We start from the raw sequence: 23674 nt of genomic DNA, 5'->3' as shown, positions 1-23674 counted from the left end.
GAACTGGACACAGAAATTGCAGCATCTGCTGCTAAAATAAAGGTTCTGCAAAGCATTGGCATGGAGGAAAAAATTGATGATCAAATTCAAGATGGAATGAATGCTTATCTGGAGGAAAGAAAAGAAAGAAGCACAGACACGTTGGATCCTGAAATCTCAGCCATGGAGTTCATGCCATTGGGTGCAGTGCCTAAAACACCACTTCAGAGGACTGTCATTAATCTCCGCAGCCCTCAGCAACCCACGACACAGTTTAGACCTTTTAAAATGCCCACAATGCATAGCTCCACCCAACGCAATAAAACCCATGATAACCTCGACACTGTTATACAGAGACAGAGAGATATTGCTGACCTCATCATTATGCAGCAAAAACTTACCTTGTTACCAACAATGGAGATAAAAGTGTTTGATGGTGATCCACTTGAATATCAGTCCTTTATGCGAGCATTCGAACACCTTATTGAGGATAAAACAGCTGGCAGTCATGACAGGCTCTACTTTCTCGACCAGTACACTTCCGGCCAGCCCAAAGATCTCGTTCGCAGCTGCCTGCATATGGAAACCCAAAGAGGCTACACAGAAGCCAAACGGCTATTAAAGGAGCACTTTGGGGACGAGATCAAAGTAAGCAGCGCCTATTTGGAAAAGGCAATGAACTGGACATCAATTAGACCGGATGATGGCAAAGCGCTTCAGGCATATGCAATGTATTTAAGAGGATGCTGCAATGCTATGCAAGATTTACAGTACATGGATGAACTAGATATTCCTTCCAATCTAAGATCAATAATATCTAAACTCCCTTACAAACTGCGAGAAAAATGGCGGACAGTGGCGTATGACATATTACAGAGAACAAAGAGGAGAGCTAGATTTTGTGACCTTGTGGAGCTTATGGAAAAACAAGCTAAAATACTCCTGGACCCATTATTTGGGGATATACAGGATCGCCACATCTCTAGCCCAAAGATGGCCACTAGGAGCCAACCCATGAGCCACAGAACACCTAAAAGTAGAGGCAGCAGCTTCGCCACCATCATCGCAGCAGCAGGTGATCAGGAGAGCAGCGCCGCACCATCAAACACAGAGCAGCGTGGCACCTTCAAACAGCCACAAGGGGGCAGTCCTGCCTCTTTTTGCTACTTTTGTAAAGGCAAGCACGTGCTGACTGATTGCCATCAGTTCAAAAATCATCCACACAAGGAAAAGGTTGACTTTTTGAAGATAAATGGTTATTGTTTTGGATGTTTGATGAGGGGTCATATGAGCAGGAACTGTAGGAAAAGGCTGACATGTCAAACGTGTCAAAAAGGTCACCCAACAATACTTCACATTGACAGTCCACTTCTACAAAAGCCTCCCCCTACTGAAACAAAAGGAGCTTGGGTCAACAGTGCACTTGTCTCGGCTGGTGAAGCTACTGGGGCCGGTAGGGATTGTGCCCTAGCCATAGTGCCTGTTCGAGTCAAGGTTCACAAAGGAGATAAGTTTATCTCAACTTATGCTTTTCTTGATCCCGGCAGTTCAGCGTCATTCTGCACAGAGAATCTAATGAGACAGCTGAATCCCAAATCACGAAAAACGACAGTCGTTCTACGAACAATGGGTCAGGAAAGACTTGTAAAGAGTTACGAACTTAAAGGATTGGAGATAGGACATTTAGATGGCAGTACTTACCTTGACCTACCTCAGGTGTACACACAGAGTAAGATTCCTGTCTCAAAAGCAAATGTACCTACCCAAAAGGATCTGGAAAGATGGCCTTATCTAAGTGACATACAGCTGAAAGAAATTGATGCTGACATAGAGCTTCTAATAGGAGTTGATGTTCCTAAGGCAATGGAACCTTGGGACATAATAAGAAGTCAAGGTAATGGACCATATGCAGTCAGGACAGTGTTTGGATGGGTGGTAAATGGACCACTCAACGCTTGTACTGCTGTGGAATCCGGACCTGTGGTCACAATGGTCAACAGAATATCAGTAGCCAACCTGAATGATCTCCTCATCACACAATACAATCAGGACTTCTCAGAAAAAGATTATGAAGAGAAGAAGGAAATGTCAGGTGAAGACAAAAGGTTCATGGAGATAGCATCAAGCTCAGTAGATCTCAAGGATGGACACTATCACCTACCCTTGCCTTTTCGAAAAAAGGACATAGTTATGCCTGATAACTATGAAATGGTAAAACAACGTACTCTAAATCTCCTAAAGAGGTTTAAGAGGGATGCAGAATATGCCATGGAATACAAAACATTCATGGAGGATGTGTTAAAAAAGGGTTATGCAGAGAGAGTGCCACCAGAACAGCTTAACAGGAATGATGGACAGATATGGTACATACCTCACCACGGTGTTTACCATCAACAAAAGCGCAAACTTAGAGTTGTGTTTGACTGCACTGCATCATGCAAAGGCACATCTCTTAACAAGGAACTTCTCCAAGGTCCAGACCTGGCAAACACTCTCATTGGAGTTCTGCTTAGATTCCGCCAAGAACAAATTGCTTTCATGGGGGACATCGAGGCAATGTTCTATCAAGTGCAAGTCCAGAGAGAGCACAAAGACTTCCTTAGGTTTCTGTGGTGGCCAGATGGAGACACTGAAAAGGCATTGGAGGCATATAGAATGAAGGTCCACCTCTTTGGTGCTGTGTCCTCACCTAGCATTGCTAACTATGCTCTCAGACAAGTGGCAGAAGACAACAGCTTCAAGTACGACGAAGAGGTAACTGAAACAATCAATTCCAACTTTTACGTTGATGATTGCCTCAAATCAGTGGCCACAGTTGAACAAGCTATTAAGCTTATCAGAGACCTCAGAGACGCATGCACCAAAGGAGGTTTCTCATTGACCAAATGGGTCTGTAACAACCGTGAAGTGCTTGCAAGTATACCTGAGCATCACAGAGCAAAGCTATTCAAGGATCTGGACTTTGACAGGGAAAACCTGCCAATAGAAAGAGCACTTGGAATCAAATGGGATACAGAGAAAGACTCCTTCATATTCAAAGTCAATATCAAAAACGGAGCTCTTACCAGGAGAGGGATCCTCTCTACAGTCAGTTCCATCTACGACCCATTAGGATTCCTCTCCCCATTTATCCTTAAAGCCAGGCAGATCCTCCAAGAGCTATGCAGGATAAAGTGTGGATGGGATGAAATCATCCCAGAAGAATACTCAAAACAATGGCAGAAATGGATCACAGAGTTGGAACAGCTTAGCAGATTTCAAGTGCACAGGTGTATGAAACCTGAGCATTTTGGACCAATCAGGACTGCAGAGCTTCATCACTTCTGTGACGCAAGCGAAAAAGGTTACGGCACCACCAGCTATCTTCGCTTTACAAACAGTATGGGAAGGGTCCATGTTTCATTTATTTTGGGGAAATCCAGAGTGACTCCACTCAAACAGATCACTATTCCCAGATTGGAGCTTACTGCAGCAACACTTGCAGTAAAGGTGGACAGGATGTTGAAAAGGGAGCTTAAAGTGGACCTCAACGACTCAACTTTCTGGACAGATAGCACCTCTGTCCTCGGATACATCAGCAACCAGACTAAACGATATCACACATTTGTGGCAAACAGAGTTTCAGTGATCAAGGACCTGTCTCAGGAGAAGCAGTGGAGGCATGTGAGCTCCATGGACAACCCTGCCGACGACGCATCCCGTGGGCTGCATGTAGAAGACTTTCTAAAGACATCAAGGTGGATAACAGGACCTAAGTATCTGGAAAAGGAAAAGGAATATTGGCCAAAAACACCTAAGAACCTGGGCCTTATTCCATCAGAGGACCCAGAGGTTAGAAAGGACGTAGCAGTTAACAGTTTGAGTGTCCACGAAACCAACCCAACCAGCAAACTGTTTGAGTATTACTCATCATGGAGCAGACTGCAGAGAGGGGTTGCTTGGATACTTAAATTAAGGGGAATCCTTCTTCTGCTAAATCAAAGAAGGAAATCTGCTAAAGCTGACCTTGCCCCAGATTGGACTCTTTTGAAATCCTTAAAGGACAAAATGAACAAGCTAAAGTTGACATTTGGATCACAACATCTGTCTGTGGAGGACATTAGAGAAGCTGAAAAGTCAATAATTGACTTTGAGCAAAGACGTCACTTCTCTCAGGAACTTGCACTTTTGGAGAAAGGAAGGCAAGTAAGAGCAAGCAGCTCTATCAGGAAGCTGGACCCAATCTTAGTTGAAGGCATATTAAGAGTGGGAGGACGAATAAGCAAATCGGCAATGCCAATGGATCTGAAGAACCCCATTATCTTGCCCAAAGACTCGACTATATCCAAACTGATCCTGGGCCACATCCATCAGCAGATTGGACACTCGGGGAGAAGCCACATGCTCTCAAGACTAAATCAAAGATTCTGGTTGCCTCGTGCTAACTCGGCAGCCAGAAAAATAATCAAAGCCTGTGTTTTCTGCCGAAGAATGCTAGCCACAGTTGGAGAGCAGAAAATGGCTGACCTCCCAGAGGATCGGGTGTCTCCAGATCTACCACCCTTTACTCATGTTGGTATTGACTTCTTTGGACCCCTGGAGGTTAAACGAGGCAGAGCAAATGTAAAACGTTGGGGAGTGATCTTCACCTGCCTTGTGAGTCGTGCCATACATCTGGAAGTTTCGAGCTCATTGGACACTGACTCCTGCATCAATGCTTTGCGCAGATTCATATGTCGCAGAGGGCAAGTGACAAGCATCAGGACAGACAACGGCACAAACTTTGTGGGAGCACAGAAAGAGCTAAGAGCTGCTCTTAAAGACCTGAATCAACACAAGATTCAAAATGCATTACTCAGGGACGGAGTAAAATGGACTTTTAATCCGCCATATGGAGCCCACCATGGTGGAGTTTGGGAGAGGCTCATCAGACCTGTAAAAAAGATTCTGTGTTCCGTTCTAAAAGAACAGAGACTGGATGATGAGACTCTACAGACAGCTTTGTGCGAAGTTGAGAGCATCATGAATGACAGACCATTGACTACAGTTTCAAGTGACCCAAACGATCTCGAACCCCTCACGCCAAATCACCTCCTTCTGCTAAAGACAAAACCGATTATGCCACCTGGACTCTTTCACAAGGAGGACTTGTACTCACGGAGGAGATGGAGACAGGCACAATACCTCGCAGATCTCTTCTGGAGGAGATGGATAAGAGAATATCTCCCAATCATGCAACAGCGAGTCAAATGGCACAACCCCAAACGGAACCTTCGCCCCAATGATCTCGTCGTCATCGTGGATAATACAGCACCAAGAAATTCCTGGCAAATGGGCCGGGTGATAAAGACGTTGTCAGGGTCGAAAGGGCTTGTCCGAAGTGTCTTGGTGAAAACCAAGAGTAGCACCTTACAGCGGCCAATTGACAAGCTCTGTCTGCTTCTGGAAGCAGTTGATTGAACACAAGGTGTCATGTGCTAGTAACCTCTGACACCCAGTATCACACATACACACATATGCCCCCCCCCTTTTCTCTTGAACTCATGCAAACACACCTAACACAAACATTGGACTATGAACTATGACAATGATTGTATATTGATGACAGTTACATTTGAGTAACTGCTTGTTTTTTGGCTCTATTATAATGTTTTAATTGTTTTGCTACTGCGTCAACAATTAGGGGCCGGTATGTTAGAGCCACAATGAAGTCAAAGTTATTATTTAGATTCATAATTTGATAAATGAATTAATGATGTAAAATGATTTATATTGCCATGGTGAATATCTTTTGATGAAATGATTGTTTATTTCAAATCGTAAATATGATCTGTTTCCTTGTACCTTCCGGTGTTTATTTAAGTGAGGTAATTGAGGACAGCCGCGGTGCTCTGAGACCTGATGAGACGGGGAGCGGAACAGTTTTTCGACCGCAAATTGTAAATGAAATTAGTGTTGCAAATTGGACTGCAAAGTATAGTTTATATAGGAAAGTATATCGCCGAAATTATTAGTTAGATTTGTTATTTTGAGACTATTTAAGTCAATACCTTTTTTGTTAATAAATTACATTTTTTGACTGAAAACCTTCGGCTGCTTATTGCTCTGGATTGCGTGTCGTCAACCCCGCTCTATAGTGGCATCAAAGGAAACCTTGGATGCCATTACAGGAGGCGTGTGGCGCAGTGGATAAGTGCATTGGTGTTCGGATCAGGGGAGCACAGGTTCAAACCCCACTGCAGTCAGCATGTCGTTGAGTCCCCGAGACACTTCACCCCAAAGTGCTCCTGTGGGGATTGCCCACAGTATTGAGTAGGTAAGCTTTGGATAAAAGCGTCTAACAAGTGACATGTAATGATTCAAAAAGCTTTTGGCGGCCATATTGAATAACAAACCAATGTGGTTTACTTGTTATCCACAGTTTAGCTGCTAAATGTTACCTTTACAAAGCTACGCTGAAAACACAGCAAAGTTCATATAACGGTATTAGGTTAGTTGAACCTAATATTTTTATAGTTAAACTCAACACTTTTCTTTGTGCTCCACATATCTAAATGTATAAAGTGTGTTTTCACCTCCGTTCCCTCCTGTTTGCTGCAGTATGGCAGCAGCGGTCAGGATGGGATCCTCTGTGATCAGATAGTGGTCCTGATGGTGTCCGCTGACCGGGCGCAGGGTGTGGAGCTGCCTACTCTCAGCGGGGGGGAACTGAACGTGGAAACTGTGTTTCTCTGAGGGATCCTCCATGTAGTCTAAGAAGCCTTCTAAGGAAACAAGGTCAAACTATTTAGGATAATACTATGAGAAGGAACAATGTTTAGGCAGTAAATAGAATTTCAATTACATTTCTACTTAAATGTGCAAAAATATTAGAACATCAGTCTTTGTGGCATCAACTGTTTAAGCTTTTACCATTAACATGTAGAATGAATGTTGCAAATTACTTGAAATTATAGCAACTAATGTATTGTTAGAGGTAGCATTATGTCCAGCTAGCATGCTAATTGCTAACGTTATATTATCGTTTTATCCCGGAGGGGAAAACTACTTGAAATTATAGCAACTACAATCTATTGTTTACCTCTATGCATTCAGTGTAGCCACAGAGGTAGCATTATGTCCAGCTAGCATGCTAATTGCTAACGTTATATTATCGTTTTATCCCGGAGGGGAAAACTAGTTTCTAATCCTGCGAGAAACACCTCGCCTGAAACACACGATTAGTGCCATGAGTTAGTGAAGCAAATTACAGAACATTGCACACTTATTCACAAGTCAAAACGTGTTCATAGCGGGCATGGATGAGAATAGCTAGCTAGCTAGATGTTATTAGCCAGCTTGGACCTAACGTTAGCAAGTTCTAGCATGGCTAGCTCGATCTACTGAGCAAATAAAAGTACATCTAAGACCAGTATTGTGCAGATTAAAACAGTGCAGTGCATGTATTTTATTTTACCTTGGTAGTCGTCCCGACATGACTTTGCCAGGTCTGCTAACTTTGCAGAGCCACAGAAACTGCATTCATTCAGTAGAAGCTTCTGAATGTGGCGCTTCGCGTCCTCCGAGTAAATCGCCAGAAGCGCAGACACATCCTCATCACTCCACCGCTCCAATTGATTTATTTAGTGTTGCTATAATAACTGCTTTCACAAAAGGAATCTCTTCGGGTGTGCTGTAGCGAGGAAATACAATGGCCGCTTACAACAACAAATTCAGAGTCAAACGGGCGTGGTTTGCATTCCGCACAGCCAATCAGACGTACGAACTACTTTATCCCACAACAGTCCCTGCTCTCTAGCAGGGCCTGAAAAGCGGGTCTGAAGAACTAAGTTGAGCTACTTTAGTTCCTGGGGCTTTTTGGTGTGAACGCAAATATATCGTAGTTCTGATGAACTATTGTGGGAAAAGTACACCAAAGTACTCCGGTGTGAACGCACCTAATGGAGCAGTTACTTTAGGGCCTCATATACAGTATAGCCCTTGAGGTCAAATCATGACATCCTCGGCTAACAAGCGACCAACAGAAAGGTTAATGTTAATGTTGTTGCATGTGCCCGGCTACCACCACAAGTATATTTCAGATCTGTGGGAAACACTGTTAGGGGGCGGTGCAGCTGCCGTACCAGGCCGTGATGCAGCCAGTCAGGATACTCTCTATGGTGCTCCTGTAGAAGTTGCAGAGTATCCTGGAGTCCATGTTGAACCTCCTCAGCCTGCGGAGGAAGAAGAGCCGCTGTCGAGCTGTTTTGATGATGGTGTTTGTGTGAAGAGTCCATGTCAGGTCCTCAGGGATGTGGACACCGAGGAACCTGAAGCTGCTGACTCTCTCCACCGTAGTCCCATTGATGGCGATGGGGGCGTGTCCCTCTCTCTGCTGCTTCCTGTAGTCCACAATCAGCTCCTTGGTTTTGCTGATGTTGAGATGGAGGTTGTTATCCTGGCACCAAGATGTCAGGTTTTCGACCTCCTCTCTGTACGCCGTCTCGTCGCCGTCGGTGATCAGGCCGATGATCGTCGTGTCGTCAGCAAACTTCACGATGGTGTTGGAGCTGTGTGTGGCCACGCAGTCGTGTGTGAACAGGGAGTAGAGGAGAGGGCTGAGCACGCAGCCTTGAGGGGCTCCGGTGTTGAGGATCAGGGTGGAGGATGTGATGTTTCCCACCCGCACTGCCTGGGGTCTGCCCGTCAGGAAGTTCAGGATCCAGTCACAGAGGGCGCTGTTGAGCCCGAGGTCTCTGAGCTTGATGACCAGCTTGGAGGGCACGAAGTGTTGAAAGCTGAACTGTAGTCAATGAACAGCATTCTCACATTCACGTTCCTCTGGTCCAGGTGTGAGAGGGCAGTGTGGATGGTGAGGGCTATGGCGTCGTCTGTGGACCTGTTTGCTCTGTAGGCAAACTGCAGGGGGTCCAGAGAGTCAGGGAGGGAGGAGGTGATGAATGTTTTGACTAACCGTTCAAAGCACTTCAGGATGATGGAGGTGAGTGCTACTGGGCGGTAGTCGTTGAGGCTGGTGATTTTTGACTTTTTGAGGACAGGAACGATGGTGGAGTGTTTGAAGCATGTGGGGACTACAGACTGCAGCAGGCACCTGTTGAAGATGTCTGTGAACACCTCTGCCAGCTGAACTGCACACAAAAAGGCCCTGTCTAAAACAAAAGGTCAGGGCTCCTGATCCTTCTGTGTGAGAGATGCGCATGCAGACAGTCCCGCAGCACCCCCCGCTGCTCCTTTGTAATCTGTCATTGTTCTTAGTCCCACCCACATTTTCCGGGTGTTACAGCCTCTGAAGTCAGACTCCACTTTGTCTCTACAGGTGCATCTCAATAAATTTGAATATCGTGGAAAAGTTAATTTATTTCATTAATTAAATTCAAAAAGTGAAACTCATATATTATAAGGATTCATTACACACAAAGTGAAATATTTCAAGCCTTTATTTGTTTTAGTCTTGATGATTACGGCTTAAGCCCCTGACACACCAACCTGATTTTGGGAGTCAGAGGCCGTCAGAGGCAGTCGGGCATTCGTGGCGCCCTACTCAGGTTGGTGTGTCCCGCACCGTCGTCTCTTTACGGCACATTTTCACACCTCCCTCCCGCGGCCGATTCAACATGTTGAATCGGTAGACAGTCGGCCAAAGAAATCACTCTGATTGGCTGTTCAGCTTAGCAAATCAGTGCATGAGAAGCGAAGTGGAAGTGAGGGACCAAAACAAACGATTAAGAAGGCACACACAGACAGACAGAGCTACTGTCTACCACTGTTCATTGTTCATTTACCTATTGTGAGCATCACATGGAAATGTACATTTTGCAAGAAGTGGCCATTATTCAGATGGGTGTTTCTGTCTGCCCCTCTATTCTTTCTCCCATTATCCTCCACAATCTGCCTAGAAGTATTTTAACGTTGTAGCTGTTCAAGATGGTAATTTTAAAATGTGTTAAACATATACTGTTAGTAGTTAAACCAATAATAATGTACGGCTGCAACTGACAGTTATGTAGGCACATTTTTTATTTGTTATTAACGCTGTGTGATTAAAAGAATAAACACAAATAGCAGGATAGGCAATACAAAACTTTATTTCGTACCTTGATACTACAGCCATTGATAACACAGCATTAGACATATTTGGCAAACTCTTTTTTTTTTTATTGTATTACACACTATTTTTATCGTATTGTATTTTTGTCGATTGTTTACATTGTACAGTTCTTTAGACATATTTGCTATATCTTATCCCACTGAAAAGGCACTGCACCGTTAAAATATTGGCATAGTTCATCCCTGTGCTGCTTGGCTCAAGCTGGAATATTGGTGCCGTGTGGCAGGGTGGCCTGCCGTAGTTCAGGGTCTTGTCTCCATCTTCCTGGGACAGCTCTCGACACAGGTTCGGGAAAGCCCCCTGAGCTTCTCGCTGTAGCATGTTTTCACCCATTTAGTGCGGTTTCTCCTGATTTTTCGCTTCCGCTTCTTAATCTCTGCAGCCGCAAGCAACACTCCAATTGCTGATAACGCCAGTACTAGGGATGTCCCGATCCGATCACGTGATCGGGGATCGGAGCCGATCACGTGATTTTCAAAAGATCGGAATTGGGAGAAAAAAATTGGGGATCGGAATTTTTTTTTTTTTTTTTTATAAAATATTTTTATACATTTTATTTAATGTTACAAAACAAAAATGACCATGTTCACGTCTTAAAGTCATCCTGAGGCCTTAGTTTTGGTTTAAAATTACACAACATCATGTATGTGTTGCTTCTTTTGGGCTTGTTTTCATAGACCTGGTTGCTTATTTCTCTCAAATCTGGCAACAGAGTGGGCGCAGTGTCTAATAGTAGCAGTAAGCTAACAAGAGGCTACGTTCAGCTGGTGACTCGGGAGTCGGGACAGAGAAAATGTCAGGAGTTTGGAAGTATTATAAAATTGAAAGCGAAGGCAGTGTAACAGCCAGATGCAATGTTTGCAAGGCGGAGGTTCCGCGTGGTGGAAAGAACAGAGCTACGTTCAACATGACCAATCTAATACAAACACCAACAACAACACGACGAGTACACAGCGGCCACTTAGGTAACGGTACTGAAACAACCGACACTTTCAGAGACTTTTAAAAGGAAAGAGAAACTACCCCAGAACAGTGAAAAGGCCAAAAAAATAACAGCCAAGATAGCTGAATTCATCGCGTTGGATGACCAGCCGTTATCTGTTACCTTTTTTTTCCTCTTAATGCATTGCATAAAGATCGGATCGGGAAAAATCGGTATCGGCAGATTGTCAAAATCAAATGATCGGAATCGGATCGGGAGCAAAAAAAGGTGATCGGGACATCCCTAGCCAGTACGATACATGTTTTCGATCGACGAGAGAGAGTGAAAATGGAACCCAGACGCTATTTGTTGTTTGTTTATATCACGCAGTCTGTTCTTCTTCTCTCGGTGTATAGTCTGTCTTCCGGTTGTTGCCTCTTTTGAATGACGAATACACACTACCGCTGCCTGCTGGTAAGGACAGTTATTGCCACTCGTCGACTGAAGTCTTTGCGGTGTGTTCGTAGGCGGGCGGCGTAGCCGACGCAGGCGACGTAGCGGACGTAAAAGTCGGGACGCCTTCGGTACGCGTTCTTTGGTCTCAGGTTGGTGTGTCTTTACAGCAAATGAAAACCCCAAAATCAGTATCTCAGAAGATTTGAATATTACATTAGACCAATAGAAAAAGGATTTTTAACACAGAGATGTCGGCCTTCTGAAAAGTATGTTCGTGTGTATGCACTCAGTACTTGGTTGGGCATCCTTTTGCATGAATTACTGCATCAATGCTAATTAACACCATTTATGCTAATTGTGCAAATTCCACGATTTCTATTTGCTGGGAACCCTACTATACATTTCTAACATAAAACTTTGGGGCACTCCACATTTCCGGGTTCACAAAAGGACTTTACCATTTATAGTTTTAAATACTCATACAATAATCACAAATAAATGCAGAGGAAACTGTTTATGAAGCTCTGATGCAACTGAACTAAACCTAACTAAAAACAATCAGTCTTGTGTATAATATTTAGCTCAGTGCGGATCAAATGTGTGTCTTCAGTGGGAATGCACTGCGCTGTTCACCTTGATGTTGAGGTTGCAGGCGAAGAGCGACGGCACGGCGTTCTCGTTCAGAACTCGGTTGTTGCACTCTCTCTTGAAGCAGTCTTTGGTGAAGTGCTGTGAGCAAATGTTGCTGTACTTCGTCGGCTTGAAGTTGTTCCTCCTCATAGCCGCCACCCATTTACCACAAACATCTGGGCGAGCCAAAGGAAACCTGGCAAAATAAATAGAAATGTACTTTGACCCACTCACGATTTGTTCCTTCCCTAGAATTTATTTTAACATAAGCAAAGGGATATTTCTCAATTCAAAGTCTGATTATAGATGATCCATTTTCGTAATTGAGCAAGTAAACACTATGTCAAAGCCACAGCAAGGGGTCAGAAATCCTTCCCTGGTCAAACTTCCACACGACATCTAGTCCTCTACTACAGGGGTTCCCAAAGTGGGGGTCGCGAGATGATTAAAAAAAAATATTTTTTAAATTATTATTATCCAGTATTTCCCACAGAATTTGATTCTATTTGTAGGCGCACCGCACCCCCCCCCCCCCCCCCCATTTTAGGCATAAAATGTTATATAATTCAGGCTACGAATGATATATAAACAAATCCTTCTGTAAAAGCTCTCAGAATATTGATAAGAATAAAACTGGAAGGTTTGGTGTATGTAAGTGCTACTGAAGTGGACATTTCTCACTCAGAATAGGAGAAAAAACTAATTTTGAGAAAACGACCTTTAAAGATTGCTGTGTGGCGCTACCTAAACCCTGCTGTTCTTTGGATGACAGCTTGCGCCTTGACGCACTCCGTGAACGTATTTCATATTCGGGATCATTTGTTTTTTGTCTAACATTGCTTCGTGCAAGGGACAATTGTTGTCGTCTTCTATGTAAACGTTTTTTTCGCTGTTCTTTTGCCATTTTGAGATTTAAATTTCCAGCAAAAGCTAAACGAAGAATGGTATTAGCACACCACGTGATGCATCTGAACGAATCACATTGTCATAAATTGACACCAGCCAATGAGATTTAGTTTTTTGGTTTAAGACCCCTTTGTACTTTCACGATTGGTTGCTGATACAAAGGAAATTACCATATTTGGATCCGATGAGATTGTGCTAGTGATGTGTTGGTCGCGAACGAGCCGGCTCAAAGAGCCGGCTCTTTTAAGTGAACGACGGGAGCCGGTTCGTGCCCGCGAACAAGCCGTTTTAGTTTTTTGTTTGTTAAAGGCAGGGTATGTAAGTTTGAGAAACCGGCTAGAGATACACTTTTTGTTATATTCCATGGAATGCTCTTAACATCCCGATAGCAATGAATATCTTAAAGTGCTTTGACAAAAAATCCATAAAAAATGTCATCTGTTGAAGCTGTAATACTGTAAAAAGTACGACCAATCATTTTAGCCGGCCCAGCTAAAATAACTGGATGGCCTACCTGCCTGTCAGCCTTCCATCTGTGCACAAACTTATCTCGTGCCCTCATTGGTCATGTGCGCGTTCGTGTGTGTTGGAGGAGGGCTCTGTAAGGAAGTGGCAGATTTTCTCCGGTCGTGTATTTTCAAATTCTATCGATCTCGAGCCGGTTTCTCAAACTTACCTACCCTACCTTTAATAATCGTGATATCAATATTGACCAAAGATAATCGTGATTATGATTTTTGCCATAATCGAGCAGCCCTAATCAGCAGTGAGGATCTCAGCCTGCTGTCACTGACGTTGATTCAGAAAACCAAAACATCAGCTGTTAGCACACAGAGCTCACAGCTCCTCATATCTGTTCAGAAACTGGATAAAAGTTATACATGAACAAAACACAGACTGTCTGTGTCATGGCGAATACAGTTGCTGTTGTGTCTATATCATGTTGTGAGTTTGGACGGAGCAGATACGTTAGCTTAGCCTGATCGATCTTATCTCTATTCAGAAAAACACGCATTTTAAAAGGTTTTTCACCTGCCGTCTTGTCTGCACACTTGTCAAGGCATTAATTCATGTTTTTTACTAACCGTTATCAGTATGTTGTTACATCTGCATCATTTTTGAAACATATATTACAATTAAATCATGGTAAAATATGTACATTTTGTTGTAGTTTCTACCACAGTATTTATATGGATATAAGTCCCGCCCACTCTCCAGCGCATCCTGTTTGAATGACAGGAGTAAACACAGCTGACAGCCGCGGTAAAACTTGAGCGATTAGAGCAACGTGAATATTCGCATTGCGATCGGTGTGAACGCAGCATAATGCAGTTCAGAGACCAGACCACTGTTCTGACGCCTTTAAAGCAACTTCAAGATTTTAACAGTATCAGGGCCTCAAAGGCCATGGGGCCGTAGGACGTACAATTATTTTCGGGGCATCACGGCCAGACCGAGGGGCAACGACGGCCATGGCCGCCGTGAAATTCTTACCCTGACTCATATGTATTACTATTTAATTGATGTTTTTTTAATATAATCTGTCTCATCTTCTCCCACATGTCCAAACCCTAAAGCTTCTCCATGTCTACCTGTTCCAGCAGAGGAGGCCAACAATACAAAGAGAATGGAATGGAGGCATTATCCTGCCACAACTCTACAAACAAAAAATGTTTTACAAATGCCCTATGAGTAACTAACAGTGTGGTTTGCAAATACAAAACACCATCTACAAACTAATGCATTTTGTTTTGCAAATAAAAAACGTACCTATAAAACAAACACATAATTTTTTTAATGATAAATCATGTTTGATAGCATTTTTTCAGAAACAAATATAGCATACAACAAAACAAAATGTCCTAAGTTATTCTCCACAGCAGCAGGGGGCGCTACCGAGTCCATTTAAACAGAGGGGGGTTGAGCAGAGCCAGTAACAGCCAGTCTGATGACAGCGGTGTTTCTAGCGATCCGATACCAGACTACATTAACAATGTCAAATATCTCTCATTGTCTGGCCTGAGAGAACTTAACCTATGCTTTAAAGCAGCGGTTTTCAAAGTGTGAGGCGCGCCTCCCCTGGGGGGCGCCAGAGAGCTTCAGGGGAGGCGCAGCGTGAGAAAAAATAATAACGAGAAAAAGACGAGTAAAGTGACATTTGCACACTTTTGCCTGTCTGTGGAGACCGAGTTCCCCCACCTCGCCAAAAAGGCTGTTAAAGTGCTCACTCCCTTCACCTCCACCTACCTGTGTGAGTGCGGGTTTTCCGCATTGACTCTGATCAAAGGAAGTGCCGGTCAAGGCTGCAGCCAGAGGATGATCTGCGTTTATTCCTGTGTGCATCAAAGACGCAGACTCATTGTTCCCACTAAAGTAGGGGTGAGTGTAATAAGGAGATAAAGTTGACGTTCAGTGTGTTGCCGGGAGCATATAAGGATGTATCCACGATGTTGAAAATGTTAAAAATGTTTAAAAGATATGTGTTGAGAACACGGCGTGCGAAAATATACGGGTCGTGCTGCAGCTAGATGTGCCTGTCCTCTGTAAGAAGGTGTCGGCGACTGACATGCAAGGAAGAACGGCTGTCCACAGGCTGTTCCAACTTTAACAACTTTATTAACTTCCAGGGTAGTGAATTGAACATGCTATTGTAATTGGGTGTGTGGTATATTTTCATGCACGGACACGCATGTTCCACAACACACAAACTGAACAACACTCAATTGTACGATCGCTACCAGTGTCCTTGCGATCTTGTTATAACAAGTCAACAAGTGCACGTTATTACTGATGCAATATGGTTGAGACCATTCGGGCTTATTCTAGAGGGGTGCAAGGAATAGTCCAAGTAGTGGAGGAGTTTTATACAATATGTTTAAAACATAAAGATAAAAAGGTTTTAAAAAGTGATTGTTTAATGTTTTAAGGAGGTGACGCTACTCAGCCAATCAAATCGGTGCAGTCAGTGAGTCAGCACAATAGATTCAAACACTCACAGAGACGAGACAAGAGGAGAGAAACAGTCGGAATAATTTCAAATGGCGGAAGGTAGACAGCCAAAACAGAGCATTTAATGACATGTTCTCTTACTGGACCTCTTTGAAATGCAATGTAATAACAACAATAATAATAATAATAATAATAGCAATAATAATTGGGAGGGGGGGCGCGGCTGTTCATATGTTCTCTGAGGGGAGGCTCACCTTCCCACACTTTGAAAACCCCTGCTTTAAAGCATACAGATGTAGCACTCCAGATAGGACTCCAATGGGTGTGTCCCAACCAAAAACCCAGCGGATCCCAGTGCTGGGGGTGTTGCCAAATTGCTAGAGGGCGTTGCCAAATTTCCCCATTTGTTCAATTACAGGATTTAACCATGAGATGGCGCTTCATTCACAAATACACAAAGACAACTTGGTGTTGTAGACCTTAGTCTGTTAGCAATGTTGCAGCTCTGCAGTTGTGTTGCTGAATACTGTAGCATTTAATCATTTATTTGTTATGGTTTTCACAAGCTGCTATAACGAAAAAACATCAATATTTTAGATCAAATAAAGTATATCTAATCTTATTATCTTAATTGTAATTCAATAATATATAGTCTTTATATATTAAAGTGGACCTATCATGCTATATTTAAATTATATATTGTAGGGCCATACCTATATAAGGTATATTTATACGTTTCTGTTTTCAAAATACCAAACAGATCATGCATTTTAGCCATGCCTCATTTCGCTCTATTTGCTGTTCTCCAGCACTGTTTTTGCACGGGGGCTGATTCTGTGAGCTGCAGCTGACCACGCCCCCCTGCAGGAGAGGGGAGCCGTGCTCTGATCAAGTCAAGAGGGGGAGAAAAAAAGATCTCCGTCCTCCGTGTTTTATTATATTATTATAGGCCTATAGAGTCGTTATTCATTTGTTTTAAAGCTCAATAAATAACAAAGAAGACCTTTGACCGGCACTTTTCTAATTTTGTCCGGAAGATTTAAACTTTAACGGACATCTTGACCGGCGAAAGAAACTGAAACTGAAACTCTGCCGCACGGTCCCCTCGTTCCTTGGAAGAGGCGGAGAGGTGGGTGTTTGTCATCTGCTGGTGGACTAACTGGAGAGAATTACAGTGCTTGCCTCGACAGGGAGGGATTGCATTGAATTAAAGCAGCGGGAGCAAACGCTTGCCTCGGGGAAGGAGAAAAAAAGCCACAGCGGAGAATAAACAGAAGGGTAACCATGGTAACCATGCGCGGGAAGTCTTCTTCGCTGCTTTTGTGGCAGACTACAGCGCCACTTACAGGCCTGGCATATGTACTACAGCGTCTCCAGCGCTTTCGAGCGGCAATGGCCGGCCGTGGCCCAACCCCACATTCCATAGAGAGGGTTGTGTTTTCTGACACTTGGTGAGTTCCCTGGAACACCGGGGACACATATTCATGTATAAAAGATGTACAAAAGTGCATTTTGCATGATAGGTCCCCTTTAAATAATCATAATAATGTAAATGTTTACACTTCTTTATTTTTTATGCTCATACTTTTACCTTTACAATAGTTTGCTTTATGCAGTATATTTTTTGTAATATTGCTGTGGTGTTTTTACACAGTACAGTAGATCGAAGTAAATCAACTTATACATTAAGATAAGATGGACCTTTATTAATCCCCATGGGGAAATTCAGTAGTTCAAACAGCAACAGGGTGAGAGTGAAAAACAGGACAGCACAGATTCACACAGATTAATAAAATCAAAAATAAGATCAGCGATAAAAATTAAAAATAATAATAATGAGAAACTATGAAATAAGAAATGAATCAAATTAAAATGTAATTATCATATCATATATTATAAAACGGACAAGTCAAATCAAGCAATCTGATTGGTTCTTAGCCGTGATATACTGAGCGTATACCACGGGTAGAATTGTAAGTTACTTTTCACAACAAGTCAGTATCCCTCCGCGTCTGAGAAAAACAGTATACAGTTGGGCTGAAAAGCAAACTGCTTGCAGTTTGCTTTTCAAACTGGAACAAGAAAGCAGCGGAGAAGTAACGGGGCAGAAACCCTCCTTTTTACGCAACTGTCCAGACATAGACATCAAACGGCAAACACATATTCAGTGTGCAGTAGGGCTGTGCGATTATGGCAAAAATCATAATCACGATTATTTTGGTCAATAATTGATATCACGATTATTAAATACGATTATTCATTGACTTTAAAAAAACATCCATTTATTGAACTTTAAAACAAATACAAATAATCATTTGAAAAGTATCTTTTTAACTGTTGATTACCCTGAACGTATAATTCAACTGAAAAACCAATACAAAAATAAATAAAATAAATGATACATTTAAATAAATAATATCAAAATAATAAATACCAATAAACAAGATCAACAAATATTTTGGAGCGCACTTCCACAAGCTACTAAACATATATAAATATGATAAATAAAAATAAATTAGACTAAAATTAATTAGATCAAATATGTTGCACTGTCACAACCTAGCAAAGCAAAATAATCGTTTTTGTCGATTATGTTGTTTTCGTAATTGTGGCAGGCCAAAATCGTAATTGCGATTAAAATACGATTAATTGCACAGCCCTAGTGTGCAGTTCCTTTGGCATTAGGGCAGGGATATTTAGATACTTTCCAAGGTTTGACATAATGAATTGTGCTACTTTTAAAGCAAGCAACGATGTTTTCAAATCTGTAATCAAAAAGGTCCGCAAAAACATTTAAGATTAACTTCGACCTCCGGGGGGGTCTTACTATGGAGGAGTGGATTGAGGAGTGCGAGTGCCTATCTCCAGAACAAAAAGCACCTAAACGACGACATGTAGAGCTACGTGAAGAGCAGGTAGTAGACCAACTGGAAAAGTATCACCATTCAAAAGCTTTCTGATGCGGCTCTTGAAACAAAGCAGAGAAATTATGACCGTTAGTGGCCACAGGTGCGAAAGCTCTCTCCAGAGCTACTGGAAGCCGAATCTCGGGGACCGGAGAAAGTGGAGCAATATTCTCGCCATGCCAAGCAACAGCCTAGAACAACCTCAGCCTATAACCACGTAAGCCATTCTACTGATGCTGGACAGTTTTTCAGTGGGTGCACAATAAACGGCAACATACACATTAATGTAAATAAATAGCCAAATAATGGATCAACGCTCTCTGTCTAATATGTTCGCTAGCTGTTGTTAGTGTTGTTGCATAGCAACCACCTCGCACTATGTTTCGTGCAGAAGGCAACGGAGGGACTATTTTATTTTGAACATCATTATTTACTAATAACAACTATTTAAATTAGAGTGTGTATTTTTCTTTCATATTGCCACACTTGGTAACCGTTTTATAAAAGCAATAGCTCACTTCAGGCCGTGATATATGGCCATTATATCACAGTTAAGGGGGTTGTCGACCCTCCGCTTCGCGTCGGGCCGAACCACGCCCCTTAACTGTGATATAATGGCCATATACCACGGCCTGTCGTGAGCTATTGCTTAATTATATAGTGTATTGTATTATTAAAGGTAGGGTAGGTAAGTTTGAGAAACCGGCTCGAGATACACTTTTTGTTATATTCCATGGAATGCTCTTAACATCCCGATAGCAATGAATATCTTAAGTGCTTTGACAAAAAATCGATAAAGAAATGTCATCTGTGGAAGCCGTAGTACTGTAAAAAGTACGACCAATCATTTTAGCGGGCCCGGCTAAAATAACTGGATGGCCTACCTGGGGGGGTGGGGGATGGTGAACGGTATGGTAAATGTTCCCATCAATCCCCAGGATGTGTCCTAATCACAAACCTACAGACTGGGGGTTGGGAGATCACAGGAGGGGGGGGGGGGGGGGAGAGCTGTGGAATGTGACCATCCCCCTTGGGAGGCTTCCTCCACACATTCCGATGGCCAATTAATTTTAAACAAAGAGTTCTCAACATACAGTAAGCAACATAGGGGGGTGGGGGATGGTGAACGGTATGGTCAATGTTTGTAAACACAATCCCCAGGATGTGTCCTAATCAAACCAAAAGAGAAAATGCAGATATTACACTCATAAAAGAAATGGTAGACATATCAGTACTCTTAGTGCCATGTTGTCTCAGACAATCTGCATTTCCTAATGTGGGACAGTTCTGTGCAAAATGTGGGACACTGAAAAGTCTATGTTAAAAAGCCTCAGTCACCTTAATTCATGTAATAAAAACATCTCAGGTCAGTAACACTCAAAGCTAAATGTGCAATACCATGTTCAGCTATGTTACTATTTATAATGTTATTGTTGTTACAACAGAAGATGTTTTTTTCTTTAAATTGAAGTTAAATGCATCAATCTGGTGCACTTTGAGGGCAAAATTAAGAGATTTATGGATACAGCTCTCAACACTCATATGAAACAGAACTGTTCTTACAATGTGTGTTGGAAGGATTTATTAAATTACAATGCATATTTTATTTAAACTTGTTTAAAACATATCTAAATAAATATGTGTGTCCCGGGCCAAGGAGCGTATTGAGCAGGAAAAAAGAAGAGATGGAATGATGAGCAACTGCGCTGTCATATGTGTGGGCTGGACCTGTATAGTTTAATTTACAGGAAAGGAGTGAGCAGAGGGTAGAGTTGTACTAAAGAGACGAGTTACCATGGAAACCAAACAATGGTGTAGCTGTATTGAAGTCCGAGTCGAAATAGTAATATTTGGAGCGTTATGTTAGAATGAAACAGCCAGGTCGTGACTCACAAAAAAAAAGTGTTACTTCATTAACTGTAAGCTTGTCACTCAGGCTGGTGCCCCACGAGGACGAAAACGGGTTGTATCCGCATATTTCTCTTGCGTATAGCCCTTTTTGCCACACGAGGCCGTAACTAAACGATAGAAACGGACCCCGCAAACGATAACGGGTCTAAAGGTGGATAGATCTGGGAACGGAGCGCTCTGGGGCGTCATACGGCTCCGTGTGATCGCCTCTATACGATCATTTTGTGATAATGATGACCCAATAGCCCTGCCTCCCCCCACCTCTGCTGCTCACCCCCGCAAAAGTAAACTGCACACTGAATTCAGATTATTTATCTTTATCTCGATATGGACATAAACGCAAGTGAAGTCTAATCTGACAGGGCGGAGACACGCAGCTCCACGCAGCTCCTGTGTGTGCTGCATCACAGCTGGAGGAGCAAAACACACACTTCAAGTCAGATCATCACCCTTAGCTATTTTAATTAGCCTACCTCTCAAACTACCTAAACTAGTTATAAATATGTTTATTTTTTACTGTCGGCCGGGTCACTCATTACTGGATCAGCTGCTGCATGAGACAGACACTGACGCTGTCAGAAGAGAGGAAAAAGAGATGACTGACAGGCTCCGTGTATTTTATTATTATATATAGTCGTTATTCATTTGTTTTAAAGCTTAATAAATAACAAAGAAGACCTTTGACCGGCACTTTTATAATTTTGTTCGGAAGATTTAAACTTTTACACACGTTGACCGGCGAAAGACTCTGCCCGGTTCCCTCGGCCCCCACCACGGTGAATAAACAGAAGGGCAACCATGACGACCATGCTTCTTCGCTGCTTTTTCTGGAGGAAGTTACAGCGCCACGTACAGGCTCTGCATATGTACTGCAGCTTTTTCCAGTGGTTGGAGCTGTCTCGTGTGAACAGACACTATCCGGTGTATATTGCGTGTGGACGGAAGCTTTTTTGCGATTGCGACTGCGTTAATCCTATGCGTTTTGCCGTATGCGTTCCCGTGGGGAACCAGCCTCAGAGTAACCTACAGTTAACTTAACTGCTGGAGAAGAAAGATCAGGGGGGGGGCATTAGGTGTGTAAACACACAGCTGATCACCTGAGAGCTGCCGTTTCATTCAGACTGTTTAAAAAAAAAAAACGGTCTGATTTTAACAACTCAATGTGTGATTGTTATAGCAGTAATATTAGACACTAATAATACGGTAAACTATTAACACTTTACATATTATTGTTTGCCCGTGGGATTAGGATTATCGGTAGTGAGAGCCGTGCTGCATTTTCCTCCGGTCGGATGTGATATGAAAACAAACCGATTATTTTTGTAGTTGTAAACTCACGTGGATTAAACTACATGTATTAGTGCATTCATGTCAATTCGGCGAACATATGATACATTAAATGATCGTGAGGATGATGATTACAAATCGTTTGTATGAGCCGGTCTGCATTTCCTGACAAAAAAACATAGCGATGGTTTTGTACTTACACCAACGTGGATTAAACAACATTATTTTGTTAAATAAAAACATGGTGATGTTTTGTAAATGATTACATGTCTCTTATTTAGCACAGAATATGATCCTATCCGTGACATATGGATCTTAACAAATATCCGCTATATCAGATACCTCAACTGTAGATCTATCAGCTGTTTATTTTTTATTTCACATGAGTTCCAGTGTGGCAGCTTTTTAATCACTGCACCCCCTGGTGGATCCATGATCCATTGCAGCTGGTTTCATTATAATTAAATGTATTTATCAAGAGGGCGTATCAAGTCATGCAGGGGGTTTACCTTTTCAGCAGGGGCCCACCCCGTGCAGATCACGGACCCGCACGGGTAGGCTATAATCAATACATTAATAGGGGATTTAAATTTTGACGAGGCGATTCTATTTTAACCGCCGCCGACAGGGGGCGAAAGAGACGAGTGAGCGATACAGGGAGGGAAACACAGAAGAAGAGACGAGAGAGCAGCAGAGAGAAGCGGAGAGGAAAGAGAGTAAAGAGAATAATTAGCGATACAGGGAGAGAAGCGGAGAGGAAAGTGAGTAAAGAGAATAATTAGCGATACAGGCAGAGAAGACGGAGAGGAGAGTGAACAGGCGTGTTAGCGGCAGACAGGGAGAGACAAATAATGACACATGGCGCTCTCCAAGAAGAGGAAAGTGGACAGTGAGAACAGAGCTTTTAACCCTGAGTGGACTCATTCATGTTCATCCTGCCCACTGGGAGCACAGAACCAGTGTGTCTCATTCAGGCCCCGGCTCCACGAGGACAAATACGGGTTGAATCCGCATATTTCTCATGCGTATAGCCCTCTAAGCTCGACGACGCCGTAAGGGAAACGTAGAAACAGACCCCGCAAACGACAACGGGTCCAAAGGTGGATAGATCTGGGAACGGAGCGCTCTGGGGGGTCCAACGGGGCCGTGGGGTTGCCTATACGGTCATCCGTTTCATAGCCCCGCCTCTCCCCGCCAGATTCAGATTCAGATTATTTATCTTTATCTCGATATGAACATAAACGCGAGTGAAGTCTAATCTGACAGGACGGAGACACGCAGCTCCTCCGGCTGTGAAGCAGCGGGAGCAAAACACACACTTCAAATCAGATCACCACCCTTAGCTATTTTAATTACCTCTCAAACTACCTAAACTAGTTATAAATATGTTTATTTTTACTGTCGGGTTTACTTACTGGATCAGCTGCTGCATGAGGAAGCATGAAGATTTAAACTTTAACACACATTGACCGGCGAAAAACTCTGCGCGGTTCCCTCCGCCCCCACCGCGGAGAAAAAACAGAAGTGCAGCCATGACAACCATTCTTCTTCGCTGCTTTTGTGGAGGAAGTTGCTGCTTTTGTGGAGGAAGTTACAGCGCCACGTACAGGTTCGGCATATGTACTGCAGCTTTTCCAGCGT

General features: G+C 42.9%; 1 protein-coding gene across 1 annotated transcript in view; it reads right to left on the bottom strand.

Annotated features, from left to right (window-relative positions):
* The window catches only part of thap1 (THAP domain containing, apoptosis associated protein 1), a 49307-nt gene that overhangs the window by 13423 nt on the left and 12210 nt on the right, over nt 1-23674 (bottom strand). Inside the window, exon 2 of the mRNA XM_034120233.1 lies at nt 12078-12270. Coding sequence (XP_033976124.1) covers nt 12078-12270 — 193 coding nt within the window. The remainder of the gene's footprint in view (nt 1-12077; nt 12271-23674) is intronic.

The sequence above is a fragment of the Trematomus bernacchii genome, unplaced genomic scaffold (assembly GCF_902827165.1).
Source record: "Trematomus bernacchii unplaced genomic scaffold, fTreBer1.1, whole genome shotgun sequence".
NCBI lineage: Eukaryota > Metazoa > Chordata > Actinopteri > Perciformes > Nototheniidae > Trematomus > Trematomus bernacchii.
The sequence above is the reverse complement of the archived record's forward strand: the minus strand, read 5'-3'. Positions and strand labels throughout refer to the sequence as shown.